This window comes from Pituophis catenifer, unplaced genomic scaffold (assembly GCF_029215685.1).
Source record: "Pituophis catenifer annectens isolate HBS135680 unplaced genomic scaffold, rPitCat1.0.hap2 SCAF_13, whole genome shotgun sequence".
Taxonomy (NCBI): domain Eukaryota; kingdom Metazoa; phylum Chordata; class Lepidosauria; order Squamata; family Colubridae; genus Pituophis; species Pituophis catenifer.
Window position 1 is genome coordinate 3,470,898 of NW_027256893.1, and position 21,603 is coordinate 3,492,500.

The following is a 21,603-nucleotide window of genomic DNA, read 5'->3' on the forward strand; positions in this document are numbered from 1 at the left end:
CCTCTTCTTTGTGGCAGCCCCTCAAATACTGGAATACTGCTATCATATCACCCCTAATTTTTCTTTTCTTTAGACTAGCCAGACCCAAATCCTGCAGCTGTTCTTCATATGTTTTAGTCTCCAGGGGCCTTTGATCATCTTAGTTGCTCTTCTCTGAACTTTTTCCAACGTCTCAACATCTTATTTGTAGTAGGGTGACCAAAATTGGTTGCATGATTCCAGGTGTGGTCTTACTAGGGTTTTGTAAAGTGCTACATACTTCAAGTGATCTTGATTCTATGTCTCTGTTTACTACAGGTATTTTCCAAACTTGGCAACTTTTAAGATAACGTGGATTTCTTCCCCCAGAGTTCCCCTATCTTGGCTGTAGAATTCTGGGAATTGAAGTCCACACATCTTAACGTTGCCAATGTTGAAAAATACTGAATTAGAACTTCCCACTCAGTATGTTGAATGCTGGATCCCCACCCAGAGGTTGCAAACTGGCCGGCTAATAACGTAGGATGGATTTAAGGACAAATGTGTCCTTCGTTTTACTTCCTCCACTGACCAGTAGGAGGCACCACCTCTCCACTTTTATTGTTGTAAAAGATCCCAGAGTCACTTAGATGAGATGGCAGATGCAGAAATTTAATAAATAAATAAATAAATGAAACCTTATCCTATATAGGTAGTCGCAACTTACAACCATTCATTTAGCAACTATTTGAAGTTACAATGGCACTGAAAAAAGTGACTTACAGTACAACTGGTCCTCATACTGTAGAAAGTGAGCACTCACCCTCCCTCCTAGAGAATGAAATATTTGGGGGGATATTAAAAAGGCAGGATAGAATATTTCCCCTAAAGGAGAAATGGGAAAACATCTTAAGGGAGGCAGAAACCTGCTCCAGTCTCCCTGACCCTAGCAGAAACTGAGGAGGCCAACTTTTAGAAATGCAGACTTTGTAATCCATTCAGAAAGACTGGGTCAGACAGAGACTCCAGATAAGCAATACAATTAGGGAAAGCTTCATCACTGGAAGCTTTCAAGAGATTGGACTGCCATCTGTCAGAAATGGTGTAGGGTCTCCTGCTTGGGTGGGGGGTTGGACTAGATGACCTACAAGGTCCCTTCCAACCTTATTATTCTATGTATACTTTCAGAGCAAGAAAATGCATCTGGGGTGTTTCTCTGGTCTCCTGTTCTTACATCCCCTCCCCAAAACCCTTTTCTGAAATTCTGCATGTACGGATAAATGTTCATCACTCTTCTAGAAGGCTGGAGCTCCGCTAGGCTTTGAGGAAGCGGCCAAGAACGCAAAGCCTCTTCTGTGAAAGGGCCCCCTTCTTTCGCCAATGAATGCCATGTGCAGTCTTCACATCGCCCTTGGCAGGGACCTCAAGGGTGAGGCCTCCACTCGTCCACGGCCAAAGACATTTGAAAACAGGCCAAGGAGAAGCAGATGTTTGCTCATCCCGGGCACTCTTCGGGCTGGGCCTGTGAGGGCTTCGCAACCCCCAAAATGAAGGGATTGTAGGAGGAGAGACACTTTGGTCAGCAGTGCCAAGAAGTCAGGGGAAGTCTGGTAGCTTCTTCTCTGGCTGAAATCAGAGTCTCTAGAAGTGTCCTCAAAAAATTTATACATTTGCAGAAATGGATAAATTAACCTTAGAATTAAAAGACAAGGAAGACTCAAAATATTTTAAAGCATGGAATAGATGGTACAAGTAGATAAATCAAAAGAAAAAAGGGTAAAGACAAAATTTAGGAAAAATCAAAAGTAATAAATAGGCACCGTCATGTAGATAGAATAGGTAATAAGCCACTGTTTATATATGTGTGTATATATAATTGCATATATTTAGTTTGTTTGTGGTGATTTGTATTGTATATGTAATTTTATGATTGAGAATAATTTGCATATTTTTATATTTTTAAACTTAATAAAGTTTGTTTTAAAAATAATATAAAAAAAAGAAGTGTCCTCACAATACGAAAAAGATGCTAAGACCCTGGAAAGAATGGAGAGAAGAGCAACAAAGATGATTAGAGGATTGGAGGCTAAGATGTATGAAAAACACTTGCAGGAATTGGGTATGTTTAGTCTAACAAAGAGAACGTTTAGGGGTGACATGTTAGTAATATTTGAGGGGCTGTCACAGAAAAAAAAGGGTCGACCTTTTTGCAAAACCCCTGAAGGCAGGACAAAAAGTAACAGACTTATTATTTATTATTTATTTATTAATTATATTTCTATACCGCCTTTCTCCCGCAGGACTCAAGGCGGTGTACAGCCAAGAAAAATATAGACACACAAACATCATAAAATTGCTAATTAAAATTATTACTTAGTTTGGCCAATTAAATAAAACCCAGAATTAGATAACATTTAAAAAAATCATTCACATGTTTGTATGTTTAGCCCTGCCTGTTGGAACATCAGGGTCTTGAGGGCACGGAGATCAGGGGTATTCCGTATCTCTGGGGGCAGTTCATTCCAAAGGGTTGGAGCCCTCACAAGTCTCTCCTTGAGACTTCAAGGAGAGGTTTGGAGTTTTTAAAGAAGAGACTGGACAGCCATTTGTCCAGAATGGTTTAGGGGCGTGATGTCGAACCTATGGCATGTGCGTCACAGGTGGCACACAGAGCCCACTCCGTGGGCACGCGAGCCGTCGCCCCAGCTCAGCTCAGTGTGCATGCCTCCCGAATGCTAGCTGATTTTCCGGTCTCTGCCGCACATGCGTGCGGGGCGGGGCACATGTGGGAGATGTATGTGCAAGGGCGGGGGAGCACCGGGGGGGGTCATACGCACATTGCATTATGGGTTATAAGTGCAGGGAGGCCTACGAGGCCCAAAACAGGGTGCAGGAGGGGTGCGGGGAGGGCGCGGCATGGCGCAGCCCCCCCGCAGCCTGTTTTTGCTCCCAGGAGGCTGCAGGGAGGCCTACCAGACCCAAAACAGGGTGCAGGGGAGCACGGGGGGGGGGGTTTCACGCGCATGCACAGGGGGCAGGGGGTGCACGCGCACATTGCATTATGGGTGCGAGTGCGGGCTATTGTGCTTTCGGCACGCAACAACAAAAAGGTTAGCCATCACTGGTACAGGGTCTCCTGCTTGGGCAGGGAGGCAAACTAGGAGACCTTCAAGGTCTCCTGTTATCATGAAGTAGATCCTTTATTATAAATATTTTTTTCACTATTAAAGAGACAATAGGCCTCATGGTACTTGTAGTTCCTTATTGCCTCCATAGTTTTCCTCCGTAACTCAGGCAAAGGGAAGGATCCCCTTCGTGCTGTAGCCTCTTTAAAAAGCCAATTATCAAGTGAGATTTCCAACTACTTTGTTTTCAGCAGAAGAGAACTTATTTATTTATTTTATTTATTATTTATTTATTATTTATTTATTTTGTCGCATTTCTATGCCGCCCCACTCCCAAGGGACTCTGGGCGGCTTACAACAGAGAATAAAACAATGCAACAATATCCCATACTGTTGTAGAAAGAGAAGATTGAACAACATCCCTTGGTCAGCCAGAGACAGTTTTATTGCGCAGTTTCAGAACCAGATTTGTATCTGCAATTCTGAACAAAGGAAGAGTTCTGATACAACTGCTTTTATACATATCCAAGACAAAGGATTCTGCTGGCACAGCAGTTTTCCATATATGGTTAACATACATTTGTTACATGATAATTGACACTTTTTAATTACTAAATTCCTACACTAATTTATAGTACATGAGATAATCTTAGTTAAACATCCTCCTCTTCTGTAATCACTGATGCATAGATTCATGGCTGGCCTTGGATTAATAAGTAACTTTTTGTTTCTTATGGATGTCCTCGCATCATTGACAGCTAGGCCCCTCAGAAGATATATATTACCAAGAATGGAATTTAGCTGACCTAGTGTAATTTCTAAACAAGCACATTTCTTTCTTTGTGAATAAAGAGGGTCCTCCAGTGTTCATATAACTGATCCTGTACTACTCACATTAATACAAAAGTTAAAAGAAGACATTAAGACATTAAAACATTAAAACGTTAAAACACATACACTCCAATTTGTGGCAGGGTCTCGCGATATCACTATAACAAGATCAATGGCCCCAGGCCTGCCAGAAGAGCCAGGTTTTCACCGCTTTGCGGAAGGCCAATAGGGTGGGGGCGGTCTGGACTTCAGGAGGTAATTGGTTCCAGAGAGCCGAGGCAGCCACAGAGAAGGCCCTATTTTGTCACATTTCTATGCCGTCCAACTCCCAAGGGACTCTTGGGAATTGCCCAAGCAGATAAAATATACATAGAGAAGTAATCTTGTTTGGAAAGATCATCCTCACTCTGAAACCTGGGATCTCTTGGGACTCCAGGATGGCTTTCTTAGTAGAGCCAGTGTCACTTCAACAGGACGGTCAACCTTTTCCAGCACCTACTTGGAGATTTGTGAGTCCAGATCAGTGGTGAGGAAGGAATGTCCAACAGATGCTGAGCTTCAGGGAAGACTGTTCCTGAATCTCAGCAGGCAAGCAAACCATCCATCCATCCGCACAACCATCCATCATCTAGTCCAGTGTTTCTCAACCTTGGTAGCTTGAAGATGGGTGGACTTCAACTCCCAGAATCCCCCAGCCAGCAGCGCTGGCTGGGGGATTCTGGGAGTTGAAGTCCACCCATCTTCAAGCTACCAAGGTTGAGAAACACTGATCTAGTCGTAGTATCAAAACAAATCTGCCATCTATCAATCCTTGCCGTGCAGTCAATGAAGCAAGCTGCACTTTGAGAGAGATTGGCCTGTCCATAAAACAGACTGGAGCCATGGGGGGAGCGAGATCGAAGCTTTCGGATGACCTTCAATTATTCTGCTCCTTGCTCCAAAAAGAGGGAGATGATGTTTAAGTGTTTATCTTGGAATGTTAATGGGTTGAATTCAGTACAGAAAAGGAAGAAATTATTTACATATTTGAAACAATTTAATAATGATATAATTTGTTTACAAGAAACGCATATCACAACTCAAGATCAAAAATATTTGATTAACTCCAAACTAGGAACACATTTTATATCTTCAACTTTGCAAAAAAAGAATGGTGTGGTTATTTATGTAAATAAAAAGTTAACAGCTAAAGTTATAGAAGCAGATGAAGATGGTAGGTTTGTAGCAATTGAATTGCTTACAGCAAATGGCCAAATTCTCCTGATTGGAATTTATGCTCCCAATCAACAACAGGATCATTTCTATAAGATGTTACATACTAAAATACTGCAATGGGATTACAGATCTATTTTAATTATGGGAGACTGGAATGGAGTAATTGATTCTAAATTAGATAAAAAGAGTTTGGCAAAGTCTAGGATCAGATTACCACAGACCTTTTTTGATATGAAAGAAGATATGGAACTAAAAGATGTTTGGAGAATACATAATTCAAAAGAATTGGACTATACTTTTTTTTCTGACAGACACAGATCCTTCTCTAGGATTGACTTCATTTTGTTGACAGACGACTTACTTGTTAAGACAAAAAGAACAAAGATTTTTCCAAGAACTTTGGAATTTCTATCCATGCCCAGTATGGATTTTTCCAAGAACTTTGGAATTTCTATCCATAGCCCAGTATGGATAGAAATTGAGATGGATAAGGTTGAGAGACGTTCTTGGAGATTAAATGAGAATTTGTTTAGATATGAAAAAAATATGACAGAACTTAAAAAGCATTTGAAAGAATTTTTTGAAATAAACTTGAATAAAGGTACCCCAATTGAAATTGTGTGGGATGCAAGTAAAGCTTATATGAGAGGGGTACTTATCTACATGAATTCTAAACACAGACTGTTCCGACAAAAGAAAAGATCTGAATTGGAAGTAGAAATAAAGAATAAAGAGCAGCTACTTTTAAAAATCCAACAGATGAAAGAATACGTAATGCTATAAAACTTTTGAAAGACCAATTTCAAATGCTTATGGCGGAACAAGTTGCAACAAACTTACAATATGCAAAGCACAACACATTTTGTAACGCTAATAAACCGGGCAGATGGTTGGCTTATACATTGAGGAAAAAACAAAGTATACGGACTATTGATAGTATTGATATTGGAGGGAAAGAAATTTTTCAACAAAAACTAATTAAAGAAGCTTTTGTGGACTATTATACCAAATTATATGCCAAAGAGGAGGTGCAGAATGGACTTATAGAAAAATATTTAAATGACAAAAGAGTTACAAAAATTACTGATCAACAAAAGGAAAGAATGAATTATCCTATACCAGAGGAGGAGATAATAGTAGCAATTAAACAGTTAAAAAAAGCTAAAGCTCCTGGCACGGATGGTTTGACTGCAGTGTATTATAAAACTTTGCAAGCTGAAATGGTGGGACAACTTAGAGATTTATTTTGTAATATTCAACAAGGGGGTAAAGTACCCCCATCATGGACAACAGCTTATATATCCTTGATACCAAAAGAACAAGTCGGTCCTAAAAAACCAGAGAATTATAGACCAATATCTCTTTTGAATACAGATTATAAAATCTATGCGAAAGTATTAGCCAACAGGTTGATGCCAGTAATCCAAAAGGTGATTCATGATGATCAAGCGGGATTTATCGAGGGCAGACATATGAAGGATAATGTAAGGCAAGTAATAGATTTATTGGAATATCTTGAGAAGAATAAACAGATTCCTGCAGTGCTGGTTTTTCTGGATGCAGAGAAGGCCTTTGATAGAGTGGATTGGAATTTTCTATTAAAGACTTTAAAAAAGATGGACTTTGGGGATCAATCAGGCGATTTCAGCAATTTATCAAGAGCAAAAGGCACAGATCATCATTAATGGAAGTTTGACAACAGAGTTTAAAATTGAAAAAGGAACAAGACAGGGATGTCCGTTGTCCCCACTTTTATTTATTTTAACACTAGAAGTCTTGCTAAACACAATACGGGACTCTAATATCTTGAAAGGTATAATGATTAGGCAAGAGGATTACAGAATAAAGGCATTTGCAGATGATCTGGTTGTTACCCTATCACAACCAATGGAATCAATAATCCTGATGAAGGACATTATACAAGACTATGGTAAAGTTTCAGGTTTTAGACTGAATCCAAAAAAGACCAAAATGATAGCTAAAAATATGACACAAGATCGTAAACATGAGCTTGAAAGAAGGGCAGGTTTTGAGACTGTGCCTAAGGTAAAATATCTAGGAGTTCAGGTTGCAGAATCAAACATTAAATTGTTTCAAAATAACTATGAGGTGTTGTGGCGAGAGGTGCAGAAAGACATGGAGACTTGGAAAAAACTGCAGCTGTCTCTACTTGGAAGAATAGCAGCAGTTAAGATGAACATTTTGCCAAGATTTCTTTTTCTGTTTCAAATGATTCCGGTGCTTAAAAGTGATAAACAATTGAAAGTCTGGCAAACTGGACTCAATAAGTTTGTCTGGAACGAGAAAAAGCCGAGAGTGAAATTGAAAATTATGCAAGATGTTCCAGAAAGAGGAGGTCTTAAACTTCCAAACCTACAGTTATATTATGATGCAGCTGCTTTAACTTTAACAAGTGATTGGTTTGGAAGGAAAAAGACTGGAATATTGAATGCAGAAAGTTTTGATCTTGAATTTGGATGGCATGCTTACTTATTTTACGACGACAAAGTTGATAAAGTATTTAAAAGTCATATACTTAGAGATTCTTTGATGAGAGTTTGGAAGAAGCACCGACTCAAATGGGATTATAAAATACCGCTATGGCTGGATCTTGGTCATACTTTGTGGAATACAAATATAATGTCACTCGGGGGGGTTTTATACAAAGAGGTTCTTTTTACAGATGCGGGCAGATGGCGGCTGAAGACATTGCAGACACTGTTGGATGAAGGGATTAATTTAACATGGTTACAATATAATCAATTACAATTGAGATGGAAAGAGGACCAAAATACTGGTATTATGTTGCATGAGGAAGAATTGGTTAGACATATAAAAGAGAAAGGTCCAATGCATATCAAAAGGCTTTATAATGTTTTGCTAGAAAGGGATTCAGAAACCGAATTAGTTAAAGATTGTATGATTAAGTGGGCACAAAATTTTGAAGAACCAGTGATGTTGGAAACATGGGAAAAAATTTGGGTTCAGAATGTTAAATTTACACAGTCGCAGAATCTGAGGGAAAATTTTTATAAAATGTTTTATAGATGGCATTTAGATCCCAAAAAGTTGTCATGTATGTACCCTAATGTTCAGCCAAAATGTTGGAGATGTGAATGTTTGGATGCTACGTATTATCATGTTTGGTGGACCTGTAGGAAAGTTAAGGCTTTTTGGATAAAAATTTGGTGGGTCATGCAGAATGTTTTGAAGAAAAAAATTCAATTTTCTCCACAACTGTTTTTATTGGGTATAGTTAAGGGTTTTACATTGGGTGAAACAAAATTGATATTGTATATGATAACAGCAGCAAGACTGTTGATAGGTAAATACTGGAAGAATGAAGCTATGCCCACTATCGAGGAATGGACTTTGAAGATGGCTAGTTTTGCAGAGATGGCGAAGATTTCAGCATATTTAAAAGATTGTTCACAAGAGACTTATGAATGGGAATGGAAAAGGTGGATAGAATATGTTCAGAACAAATATCAAACTAGAAAGTATCAAATAGCTTTTATTTGAAAATAATGTATTAGAAATTTTTAATGTAATGAGATAAAGAGAAAAATTATACAGGGGAGGGAGGGGTCCAAGTTTACATATAAGTGTTATATTAGGGTTCTTTATGAGTATGAGTATATTATAGGGAAGTCTGGGGGGAGGGGAGGGTTAAGGAGGGTTAGGGAGGTTGGGAAGTTTGGGGGGGAGGTGAAAAAGGGGTGAAAATGTAATTGTAAAACTTTTGCAATAAAAAAAAAACATATTTGGTCTGAAAAAGGACTTCCAAGCTCCTTAACCCCAGGCGAAAGTCTTGGAAAGGCTAAGGAGAGCATCCCAGGCTCAATAGCCTTCTCTCTCTTTTTTTTTAATGGATTCATTAAGGTGGAGTCTCCTTGAATAATCTGAACGGCTTCTTAGGAGGTTTCTTGGCGCCTGGGTTGAGTTGCCTGCCGTCTCTTTGCTTGTTTAGGTCTCTGCTCACTTCCATCCCGCCTGCAAAGCCTCCCCACATCACACATACGTGGGGCCGCATCAGCACCAACTTGGCTCTCCGCCTCTGCCTTGGGGGCCACTCTCTTTCTGCACCCACAAGCCAGGCTTCTTACATAGGCTGACCCCCGCCCCCCCCACGCACGCCCCTCTTCAGGGGCACTATAGCAACAACCACAGCCCTTCCTCTTCGTCCATTCTTGGCACCTTTCCTGGGACACGGGGTGGGGATGGGGAGCTTTCCAGCTGCGGTTTCTGTTCAATCGGACCAGCAAAATGGAGAGGGGGGGGCTTCTTTGCTAGGAAGGCTGAGACCCAGCTCCAGCCCCCATCCAGCCAGCTTTTGCTGCTTTTCCAAAGTTGTTGCTTGAATTCCCCCCTGCAAAAAAAAAAAGAAGAAGAAGAAAAAGATCTGAATATTTTCAGAGAAGACCTCGCCTACATCTTCGTTTCAGGATGGGCTGCTGATGCTTTCTCCTCGGCTCCATATAGGATCCCAGATTTTATTTTCAAGCATCTCAAGGCAACCCCACACTTGTGTCTTTCTGTGTCTGTGTCTGTGTGCATCAGTGGTGGGTTTCAAAATTTTTTACTACCGGTTCTGTGGGCGTGGCTTGGTGGGCGTGACAGGGAAAGAGACTGTAAAATCTCCATTCCCACCCCACTCCAGGGGAAGGACACTGCAAAATCCCCATTTTCCTCCCGATCAGCTGGGACTCAGGAGGCAGAGAATAGATGGGGGCCGGGCCAGTCAGAATTTTTACTACCGGTTCTCCGAACTACTCAAAATTTCCGCTACCGGTTCTTCAGAACTGGTCAGAACCTGCTGAAACCCACCTCTGTGTGCATGTTTGTGTGTGAGTGTGTGTAGAGCGATTCTCAGTCATCCAGCTCATGGTTATCCCAAAGATGCTTTGCATCCTTTTAGAGCAGTGTTTCTCAACCTTGGTAGCTTGAAGATAGGTGGACTTCAACTCCCAGAATCCCCCAGCCAGCAACGCTGGCTGGGGGATTCTGGGAGTTGAAGTCCACCTATCTTCAAGCTACCAAGGTTGAGAAACACTGTTTTAGAGGGTTGTTGAAGCACTTGGAGGTTTATCTTTAACTCTCCTCTTTTAAATTTTTAATTTGTGATTTTATAAATTGGTTGTTTTAATCCGTGTTTCGGCCAAAATATTTAATAATTTTAAGGGATTTTTTAATATTTGTATTATTTGTATTTTATCTTGGCTGTTCACCGCCCTGAGTCCTTCGGGAGTAGGGCGGTATAGAAATTTGATTAATAATAATAATAATAATAATAATAATAATAATAATAATAATAATAATAATAATAATAATAATATCTGTGTCCTCAGAGTCACCTGAATGGTGCTTCTGTTTCCTGTAGTCTGCAATTTTTTTTCCTGGAAATCCCTTCCTACTCCCACCCCATTCCAAGGGCGTTCATCCCAAATTGCATAGCTAAAAGTCTGTAGAGATTCTCAGTCCTCCAGGTCCTGGTTGTCCCAAAGGTGCTTTTTCAGGAGGCAACTGGACTTTCTTGTTTTTTTCTTTGGACACAGATAAACTGGAGCCTTGGTGGCGCAGCGGACTAAAATGCTGTTAAAGTAACACTTAGCTGCCAGCTGCCTGCAATTACTGCGAGTTCAAATCTCACCAGGCTCAAGTTTGACTCAGCCTTCCATCCTTCCGAGGTAGGTAAAATGAGGACCTGGATTGTGGGGGCAATAAGCTGACTTTGTATAAAAAAGAACACCGCTTGGGGGGGCCGAAAGCCCTACTAAGCAGGTATATACAAAAGTATGAAGGCTGTTGCTTAACGCATTGTAAGCCGTCCTGAGTCTCCAGAGAAAGGCGGCATATAAATCGAACCAATAAATAAATAAATAAAATCTGGTTGATAATCTTAACTGGGTCTTATTTTGGGGGTAGGGCTTATATTACGAGCATCCTGAAAAATCATGCTAGGACTTATTTTCCGGTTGGGTCTTATTTTCGGGAAAACAGGGTAGGTCATCCAGTCCAACCCCTCCCAACCCCCCGTCCAAGCAGGAGACCCTCCACCATTTCTGACAGAGGGCAGTCCAGTCTCTTCTTGCAAGCTTTCAGTGATGAAGCCCCCACAACATCCGCTCTTTCTGGAGACAGCTGTTAAGTGAATCACTGCAGCTGTTAATCTAGTAACACGATTAAGCGAATCCAGCTTCCCCATTGACTTCGCTTATCAGAAGGTCGCAAAAGGGGAGCACCTGGCCCTGGGACACAGCAACGGTCATAAATATGAAGCAGTTGCCAAGCACCTGAATTTTGATCACGTGATCACGGGGATGCTGCCATGGTCGTAACTGTGAAAAACGGTCATAAGTCGCTTTTTCCAGTGTTGTCACTTTAAACGGTCACTAAATGAACTGATGTAAGTCGAGGATGGCCTTGCAAGCACCTACCTAGCTTTGGATTCCAGGGAGTGGGGGGAGGAGCTGACTTGGAGGGGGCTTTTGTGCATCCTTATCCATTTCCCCACAGCAGCCCCTTGAAGGAAGCAGAGTGAATTACCCATCCGATTTTCCAGAAATGGGGGGGAGGGGAGCCCCCTCTGGCAAGAACCAGCCTCGTGCCCCCCCTCCAAATTTTCTCAGCTGAGCCTCTAAAGATCCGAGGTCGCTGCTTCCGGACTGCAGGAGTTTAAAAAGTGACTTGGAACGGCTTCTTGGGTTAAACCAGGTTTGCATCAGATCAGGAATTGTGGCTTCCTCATCTAGTCCTGTTTTCTGACTCAGGGATGCTGAGTTTCTCTGACTCTCGGGTGCCCCTGTAGAAAAAAATGATTCCCTTCAGTCCCGAGGGTGCCATGGGGTATGTGATTATATTGGGGGAGGGGTGGGCAGCATCTCTTCAATGGGGATTTTCTCCTGCCCTTTTGCCCACCCCCTCACCCCTTTTTACCAGGGAAAACCCGGACCACTTTCTGAGCCTTGGAGAAAGAGGCAAACAGAGCATTGAGGCTGGTCCACTTCCCAAGCAGGCATCCGAGGTTACTTTGCCCTTTCAGGATAACTTGAGTCGGAAGGGACCTTGGAGGTTATCTAGTCCAGCCCCCTTCCTACTCAAGCAAGGAAACCTTAGGCCCTTCCAGACCGAGGGCTGTCCAGTCTCTTCTTTGAAGCCTCCAGTGATGGAGCATCTGCAACTTCTGGAGGAGAATCAGATACAGATGAATAGAGTTGGAAGGGACCTTGTAGGTCATCTAGTCCAACCCCCACCCACCCCTGCCAAAGCAGGAGGCCCTACGTCAGTGGTTCTCAACCTGTGGGTTGCGACCCCTTTGGGGGTCGAACGACCCTTTCACAGGGGTCGCCTAAGACCATCGGAAAACACATATTTTCAATAGTTTTAGGAATAATTTTATGGTTGGGGGTCACCACAACATGAGGAACTGTATTAAAGGGTTGCAGCATTAGGAAGGTTGAGAACCGCTGCCCTACACCATTTCTGACAGATGGCAGTCCAGTCTCTTCTTGAAAGCCTCCAGGGATGAAGCTCCCACAACTTCTGAAGGGAACTTTATTGGATGTTCCAAAAATTTCAAATGAGGGCAGCTCGAAGACCCCCACCCCACCCACCCACCCACTCGTAGGGCGCCCGCTTAAGGGAAGGGCTGCCTCCACCGCCCCCGCGGCCCCCTCGATGGCCAAAGACCCAGCTGCGGGGCAGGGGACCACCCACTTCCCTCGTCCCCGCCCCTCGGGCCCGTCCAGTGAGCGGCTGCCCAGCTGAAGCGCCTCCGCCTCCTGAGCAGGCGAGCCCGGCCAAGGGAATAAAAGGCAGCCAGGTGAAAGCGACGGGCAGGAGGAGACGAACCTCGCCGGGGACCGCTGGAGACATCCTCAGCCAAGGTGGGTATCCTCGCCCCCCTTCATGCTCAGCCGGGCTCTTTGCCAGCCTCCTCTTTCCGTCCTTTGGAGAGGAGAGGGGCGTCCAGCCACAGCAGAGGCTTTTGAGGGGCATCCCGGTTAGCCCCCAGCCCCCTCCCCAGCCCTCCTCTGCCTTTTTTTTTTTAAATTTGATTTATATGCCGCCCTTCTCCGGAGACTCAGGATGGCTTACAATGCGTTAAGCAATAGCCTTCATACTTTTGTATATTTATACAAAGTCAGCTTATTGCCCCCACAATCTGGGTCCTCATTTTACCTACCTTAGAAAGGATGGAAGGCTGAGGCAACCTTGAGCCTGGTGAGATTCGAACTTACAGTAATTGCAGGCAGCTGGTGTTAATCACAATGCTTTTAGTCTGAGCCACCAGGCTCTGGCTTCAGGAGCAAGGGGGAGGGAAGCCGGTGGGGTCCCCGGCCTTCCCTATCTCAGCCCCAGTTTTGGGCTAAGAAAAGAGGACTGCCTCTGAGTGGGGGAAGGACTACAGGGAGTCCTCGAGTTTGTTTTTTTATTTATTTATTTATTTATTTATTTATTTATTTATTTATTTATTTATTTATTTATTGGTTCGATTTATATGCCACCCTTCTCCGGAGACTCAGGGCAGCTTATAATGCGTTAAGCAATAGCCTTCATACTTTTGTATATTTATACAAAGTCAGCTTATTGCCCCCACAATCTGGGTCCTCATTTTACCTACCTTAGAAAGGATGGAAGGCTGAGTCAACCTTGAGCCTGGGGAGATTCGAACTTACAGTAATTGCAGACAGCTGGTGTTAATCACAATGCTATCAGTCTGCTGAGCCACCAGGCCCTTTGCCTGCTGCCCTCCCCCCTTTTCCTCTCCCCGACGTCAGCCCACCGACCCTGCTACTGCACAGGCAGCCTTGCTTTGCCCCACTGACCAGGGTGGGCAGCAAACTCCCCAGTGGGGAGTGGGGAGTGGGGAGGCTGGTCAGGAGACCGATGGTGGTGGTGGGGCCACTGGCAGGTTTCTCCTATGCAGGGGAACTTGGGTGGGGGAGAGGCACAGTTTCCAGATCCCCTCCCCTCCCCTTGATTGCAGGAACTGGGCCTGGCTAGTCTAGTGAAGAGAAGGGCCAGGGGAGACATGATAGCAGTCTTGGGCAGGGGGGTGGACTAGATGACCTACAATGTCCCTTCCAAATCTGTTAATCTGAATCTATCTGCCTGGAGACTAAAACATACGATGAACGGTTGCAGGAACTGGGCATGGCTAGTCTAGTGAAGAGAAGGACCAGGGGAGACATGATAGCATCTTCCAATATTGGAGGGGCTGCCACAGAGAGGAGGAAGGGGGTCAAGCTATTTTCCAAAGCACCCGAAGGCCAGAGAAGGAATAATGGATGGAAACTGAACAAGGAGAGATTCAACCTGGAAATAAGGAGAAATTTTCTGACAGTGAGAACAATCAACCCATGGAACAGAAGTTGCCTTCGGAAGTTGTGGGAGCTTCATCACTGGAGGCTTTCAAGAAGAGACTGGACTGCTACCTCTAAGAAATGGCGTAGGGGCTCCTGCTTGAGTGGGGGTTGGACTAGATGACCTACAAGATCCCTTCCAACTGTTAATCTGCTAAAACAGGCTGGGGAGCCCAAGTTGTTCCTCCAGTTGACAACACCTTGCCCCCACCCCTGGTGATGTGGAGGAGGGGCTTACCTGTGCGCCCTCCAATAGACTCCCAGGCAGGAAGAGTCCTTATTCCATCCTAGATAAAGAGCTGTCCAATCTTTTATTGACAGTGATGGAGCACCCATAATTCCAGCAGGCAAGCCGTTTCCTTGATTAATCCTTCTCATTGTCAGGAAATTCCTTCTTATTTCCAGGTCTGGCTAGTTTGCATCCGTTGCTTCTTGTCCTATCGGCAAGAGCTTTGAAGGATAAATCGATCCCCTCTTAAGATCGCGTCCATTTGCAACCTCTTCCCAAAAAGTGGGATGGGTCGGGAAGGAAAATGGTGGAGCAGGTCTGCTCTCTTCTGCCGGAGAAGGACAAAAAAAGATGTGGAGACTTTGGAAAAAGTTCAGAGAAGAGCAACTAAGATGATCAAAAGCCTGGAGACTAAAACATACAAAGAACAGCTAAAGGATTTGGGTTGGGTTAGTCTAGAGAAAAGAAGGACTAGAGGTGACATGATAACAGTATTCCAGTATTTGAGGGGCTGCCACAAAAAAGAGGGGATCAAGCTAGGGGTGAAATGTAAAATTTGTTATTACTAGTTTTGTGGGTGTGGCTTGGTGGTGGTGGGGTTAATGTGACTGGGTGGGTGTGGCCAACTTTTTTTTTTTTTTACTTTTCACAGCATTTTTTCTAATGCTTTGAAAAGCCTCTGCCGATCAGGCAACTCAGCTGGGATCGTCAGAGACTTTTCAAAGCATTTTTTTTACCACCTCTTTGGCCAAGACGTTGCAGAAAAAAATGCTTTGAAAAGCCTCTGACGATCCCAGCTGAGCCGCGCAAGCATCAGAGGCTTTTTTTTTTACTTTTAAAAGCATTTTTTCATCGGAAGAGGTTGTAGAAAAAAGTAAAAAAAAAAACAAAGCCTCTGATGATCGTGCGACTCAGCTGAGCATGATGGGGGAGCGCAGGGATTTTTGCTACCAGTTCTCTGAACCACCCACCGCCATCGCTACCGGATCAGGCGATCTGGTCCGAACTGGGAACATTTCACCCTTGGATCAAACTATTCTCCAAAGCACCAGAGGGCAGGAGAAGAAACAATGGATGGAAGCTACTCAAAGAGAGAAGCAACCTGGAATTGAGGAGAAACTTCCTAACAGTGAGGACAATTAACCAGTGGAACAGCTTGCCACCAGAAATCATGGATGCTCCATCACTGGAGGTTTTTAAGAAGAGATTAGACAGGCACTTATCTGAAACGTTATAGGTTCTCCTACTTGAGCAGGGGGCTGGACTAGAAGACCTCCAAGGTCCCTTCCAGCTCATTCATTCTAAACTGGGAATAGAATGTTGACTTCTTCGCCAATGACCAGAACTGAATGTCCAGCTTCCTTTAACTTTTTTTCTCTCTTCTCCTTCTTAGTAAAGGAGAGATGAGGATGCTGCAGGAAGCTGTTTCCCTTCTCCCATCTCTTGGAGAGCAGAAAATGTTGCCCAGGTTAGCCACTGTCCTGATGATTCTCGGCATCCTACCTCTGCCCCTTAGCAGTACCCAGGTAAGAGGACGTAGAAAGGGCTGAGAAAAGGGGATGCCCAGCAGATCCCAGGAGCATGGGGATGGGGAGCTGAGGAGACACAGGCCAGTTGTTCCTGGTGGGGGTGGCCAGGAGCCAAAAGCCAAGGATGTTTATTATTCAGGCATTCTCAATATTTCGACTTCGCCCTCCAAAAGTTTTCTTTGGCAACTTACCACCATCTGTGGTCATGATCTAAAATGTACATGTCCAAAATTGCCTCTCCCAGTAAGTTGAGAAATACAGTTCCCATAATTCCTTGTAGCAACAATGTCCACAGGAGAGGAGAGGAGGGGAGATCAGAAAAGGCAAGATGGAAACTGCAGAATCAAGAGTTCAAGTCCTGCCTTAAGGCATGAAAACCAACTGGATTAGTTCATTACCTTGAGTTATTTATAAAACACAGGTACTCCTCGACTTACAACCATAATTGAGTCCAAAATTTCTCTTGCTGAGCGAAACATTTGTTAAATTAATTTTGCCTCATTTTACGACTTTTCTTGCCACCGTGGTTAAGTGAATCACTGCAGTTGTTCAGTTAGTAACATGGTTGTTAAGGGAATCTGGCTTCCCCATTGACTTTGCTTGCCAGAAGGTCACAGAAGCTGATCTCATGACTTCACGGCGCCGTCATAAATATGAGTCAGTTACCAAGCATCTGAATTTTGATAATGGGGATGCTGCAATGGTCATAAGTGCGAAAAACGATCGTAAGTCACTTTTTTCAGTGGAGTTGTCATATCGAACGGTCACTCAATGAACTGTTGTAAATTGAGGATTATTTATAATAACGACGGGATTTAAATCCTTGGGGGCCACAAGCACAAGTTGCCTTTTCACCCTCAAGCAATCCTGGTGGATTGGGTGCTGACCCTGAGGAGATGCCAGCCAGAAGAAAATCCCTTTAGGATGATCTGATTTCTGAGGGGGAGGGGAGAGACCCAGCTTTGGGGGCTCCTTCCCAACTGGCTCCGCTCTCCTCCCTCTGCCCAGAACTGCCTGAGCAAGCAACACGTTGCAGCCGCCATCCAACAGATGCAGAAGCTGCTCTCGGCTCACGAGGAGGCCCAGATGCGCAGCCTGCGAAGCCTGAAGAAGCAGCTGGCGCTCCTGCCAGCCGGTGCCCAGAAGCCGCTGGCCAAGCGGAATGGTAAGAGGACAGCAAAGTGGGCCAAGAAGTCAAGATGGCGTCTGTCATGTACGTTACAGACACCATCTTGCTTCTTTTGACATCTCCCCCCCCCCCCCCAACATCATCTCCACGGGCTCTCATGCAGGGGTGAAATCCAGCAGGTTCTAACAGGTTCTGGAGAACCCGTAGCGGAAATTTTGAGTAGTTTGGAGAACTGGCAAATACTACCTCTGGCTGGCCCCAGAGGGGGGTGGGAATGGAGATTTTGTAATATCCTTCCCCCAGGAAGGGAGGGAATGGAGATTTTGCAGTATCCTTCCCCTGCCACTCCCACCAAGCCACACCCACAGAACCGGTAGGGAAAAGATTTGGATTTCACCCCTGCTCCCATGAAATCAAAGACTGCAGAATCCAGGGGAAAAGGGTATTGAGTTGATTTCATTGGAATAAAAATGAATAAATTTTAAAGTTTTTTGTTTTTTTTAGCCATTCATGATACATGATACATGAAATGTATCCCACCTTGCTAGGTGGGTTGTTTCGAGGCTGGATTTGAATCCAGATCTGCCTTGTAGAAGTCCAATAGACTTGTTGTGGATTATCTGCAATCAGGCTTCTTCCAAATCTGATAGTAGAGGGTATAATAGAAAGGTCTTTGCTGATTATTTAACCCACGTTATTTCTAGGAATTAATTAAAGAAGAGAAGCAATTTAGAACTCAGGAGGAATTTCCTGACAGTGATAATAATTAATCAGTGGAACAACCTGCCTCCAGAAGTTGAGAAAGCTCCAACACTGGAAGTTTTTAAGAAGAGATTGGATAACCATTTGTCTGAAGTGGTGTAGGGTTTCCTGCCTAAGCAGGGGGTTGGACTAGAAGACCTCCAAGGTCCCTTCCAACTCTGTTATTCTAATAGAAAGGCGCTTCTGATTAAGCCAGGAGTTTTCTGAGGAACCAAGAAGCGTCTCCAGCTTGTTTCTTCTTCTGTCTTTCTCCCCGCAGAGAGCTGCACCCTCCCTTCTGTGCCTACCAATGGCAGGAGGCTGGGCAGGGGAAGGGCCGTGGGGAACGAGGTCCATTTTGTCTGCAACCCTGGCTTTGCGCTGACCGGGTCTGAGACTCGGATCTGCCTGGAGAACAGGACCTGGAGTGGACGGCAGGCCTTCTGCAAAAGTAGGTGGAAGGAGAGGTCTCGCACTCGTGATCTTGACTTCGAAGCAGTCTCGCCTCCCAGATGCATCTACAGATAGTCCTCAACTTAAGACTATAAATTGTGCCCTGAATTTATGTTACTAATTTAACATCTGCAGTGGTTCACTTAACAACGGTGGCAAGAAAAATCGTAAAATGGGACAAAACTCAACAGAGAAGTCTTAACCGGGAAATCTGTTAAGTGAGTTCTGTCCCATTTTACGACTTTTCTTGCCACCGTTGTTAAGTGAATCACTGCAGGTGTTAAATTAGTAAGGTGGTTGTTAAGTGAATTTGGCTTCCCCGCAGACTTGGCTTGTCAAATGGTTGCAAAAGACGATTACATGATTTTGGGACACAGCGACGGTCATAAGTATGAACCAGTGGCCAAGCGTCTGAATGTTGATCACGTGACCAGGGGGATGCTGCAACGGTCATAAGCATGAAAAACGGTTGTAAGTTACTTTTTTCAGTGCCGCTGTAACTTCGAACTGTCGCTAAATGAAGTGTTGTAACTTGAGGACTACAAAAATCCCTGCCCCCCCCCATACCCAGCTGAGCTGCGCAATCATCAGAGGCTTTTTATTTTTAGTTTTTAAAAGCCTTTCCAACTCGTTACCATTACCTGTTAGCTGGGTCCTGCCAGGAGAGGAGAGGGCTATATCTCAACACTTGGCCAAACGAAGCATCTCATTTTTTTTATCCCCCAACCAGGCACCAGCCATTGTGCCAGTCGCCCCTGTGCCAACGGAGGGACCTGCGTGGATGCCGTCCATCGTTACAGCTGCTTGTGCCCCAGCGGCTGGTCGGGGAGCAACTGCCAGGCCCCCCTTCATGCCCGTAAGTGATGGAGACCCCTGGGGTTGCTGCGCTAGCAAAATCCTGAGGATCCAAGAAGCAGGACTGGCTGTTTGGTCCTCTCTTCCCTCGAGGGGTAGAAGGAGGGAGGGAGGGAGGGCAAGGGAGCTATGGGGTACACCTCTGAGCAGGGACTTTGGATGTGGGGGCTCCCTACCCTAGAGCAACATTCTGAGCCCCTGCACCACACTTTTATTTATTTTTTTAATTTGATTTATATGCCGCCCTTCTCCGGAGACTCAGGATGGCTTACAATGCGTTAAGCAATAGCCTTCATCCTTTTGTATATTTATACAAAGTCAACTTATTGCCCCCACAAACTGGGTCCTCATTTTACCTACCTTAGAAAGGATGGAAGGCTGAGTCAACCTTGAGCCTGGGGAGATTCGAACTTACAGTAATTGCAGACAGCTGGTGTTAATCATAATGCTTTTAGTCTGCTGAGCCACCAGGCCCAGCCACACTTGGCTCTGATAGGCTCAGTGTTTCATTTCCATTGGATCGGATTGAACGGGGGTGGGGGGTCTCTCAGCAGGTGGTGGCTGAGATGGGAGACCCCAGCCAGCCAGGGAGGACAGAAAGAACTCTATATTCATGTTGCTGCCAAAGAAACAACAGGGATGGATCTGTGTCCTCTCAGGGAGGAAAGCTTGGCTCAAGTAGTGAAGAGAAGGACCAGGGGAGACAGGATAGCAGTCTTCCAATATTGGAGGGGCTCCTACAAAGAAGGGAGGGTCAAGCTATTTTCCAAGGCACCTTAAAGGCCAGACAAGGAATAATGGAAGGAAACCGAACAAGGAGAGATTCAACTTAGAAATGAGGAGGAATTTTCTGACAGTGAGAACAATCAACCCATGGAAGAGAAGTTGCCTTCAGAAGTTGTGGAAGCTTCATCACTGGAGGCTTTCAAGAAGAGACTGGACTGCCTTCTGTCAGAAATGGTGTAGGGCAGCGGTCTTCAAACTTGGCAGCTTTAAGACTTGTGGACTTCAACTACCAGAATTCTCCAGCCAGCTATTCTGGGAGTTGAAGTCCACAAGTCTTAAAGCTGCCAAGTTTGAAGACCTCTGGTGTAGGGTCTCCTGCTTGGGCGTGGGGTTGGACTAGATGACCTATAAGGTCCCTTCCAATTCTGTTAGTCTAATCTAAGGTAGATTGGGTTGAAAGCCTTTACTGGTTGTCCTTGGGACAACAATTGGGACCAGAAATATATATATGGTCTAGGGCAGTGTTTCTCAACCTTGGTAGCTTGAAGATGGGTGGACTTCAACTCCCAGAATCCCCCAGCCAGCGTTGCTGGCTGGGGGATTCTGGGAGTTGAAGTCCACCCATCTTCAAGCTACCAAGGTTGAGAAACACTGGTATAGGGTCTCCTGCTTTGAGTAAGGGGTTGGACTAGGAGCCCTCCAAAGCTCCTTCCAGCCCTACGATTCTGTGTTCTGTGTTCTCCTAAATGGGCATTTTTGTCAGAAACCAGTAAAAAGTGTTTTAAGAAACTGGCAAAATATGTCACCAATTGCAGTCATGTGACCCCCAGAATGCTGCAGCCGGTCAGTTGCCAAGAGCGCAAATTGTGTTTATGTGACCCCCCGGGGCGGTTGTGGTGGGGTAGGGAATCAGTCTGACACTTTATGGTGGCTAAAAGTGCTTCACAGCAGAGGTGGGTTTCAGCAGGTTCTGACCAGTTCTGGTGAACCGGTAGCGAAAATTTTGAGTAGTTCGGAGAACCGGTAGTAAAAATTCTGACTGGCCCCGCCCCCATCTATTCTCTGCCTCCCGAGTCCCAGCTGATTGGGAAGAAATGGGGATCCTTCCCCTGAAGTGGGGTGGGAATGGAGATTTTGCAGTATCCTTCCCAAGTGGGGAGGGGTGGGAATGGAGTGGGGTGGGATGGAATGGAGATTTTGGAGTATCCTTCCCCTGCCACGCCCATCAAACCACGGCCACCAAGCCACGCCTAAAACCCAAAATTTTTGTCGCTCAGTGAGACATTTGCTAAGTGAGTCTTGCCCCATTTTACGACTTTTCGTGCCACAGTTCTTAAGTGAATCACAACAGTTGTTAAGTTAGTAACACGGTTGTTAAGGGAATCCTGACTCCCCATTGACTTTCCTTATCAGAAGGTCACAGAAGATCACACGACCCCGGGATACC

At 44.6% G+C, this 21,603-nt stretch overlaps 1 protein-coding gene across 1 annotated transcript in view; it reads left to right on the forward strand.

Annotated features, from left to right (window-relative positions):
- The window catches only part of LOC139323722 (fibulin-7-like), a 142,267-nt gene that overhangs the window by 83,667 nt on the left and 36,997 nt on the right, over nucleotides 1–21,603 (forward strand). Inside the window, 6 exon segments of the mRNA XM_070953185.1 lie at nucleotides 12,878–12,994; nucleotides 12,997–13,015; nucleotides 16,117–16,249; nucleotides 17,261–17,417; nucleotides 18,403–18,573; nucleotides 19,306–19,431. Of these exon segments, the coding sequence (XP_070809286.1) occupies nucleotides 12,878–12,994; nucleotides 12,997–13,015; nucleotides 16,117–16,249; nucleotides 17,261–17,417; nucleotides 18,403–18,573; nucleotides 19,306–19,431 (723 nt within the window).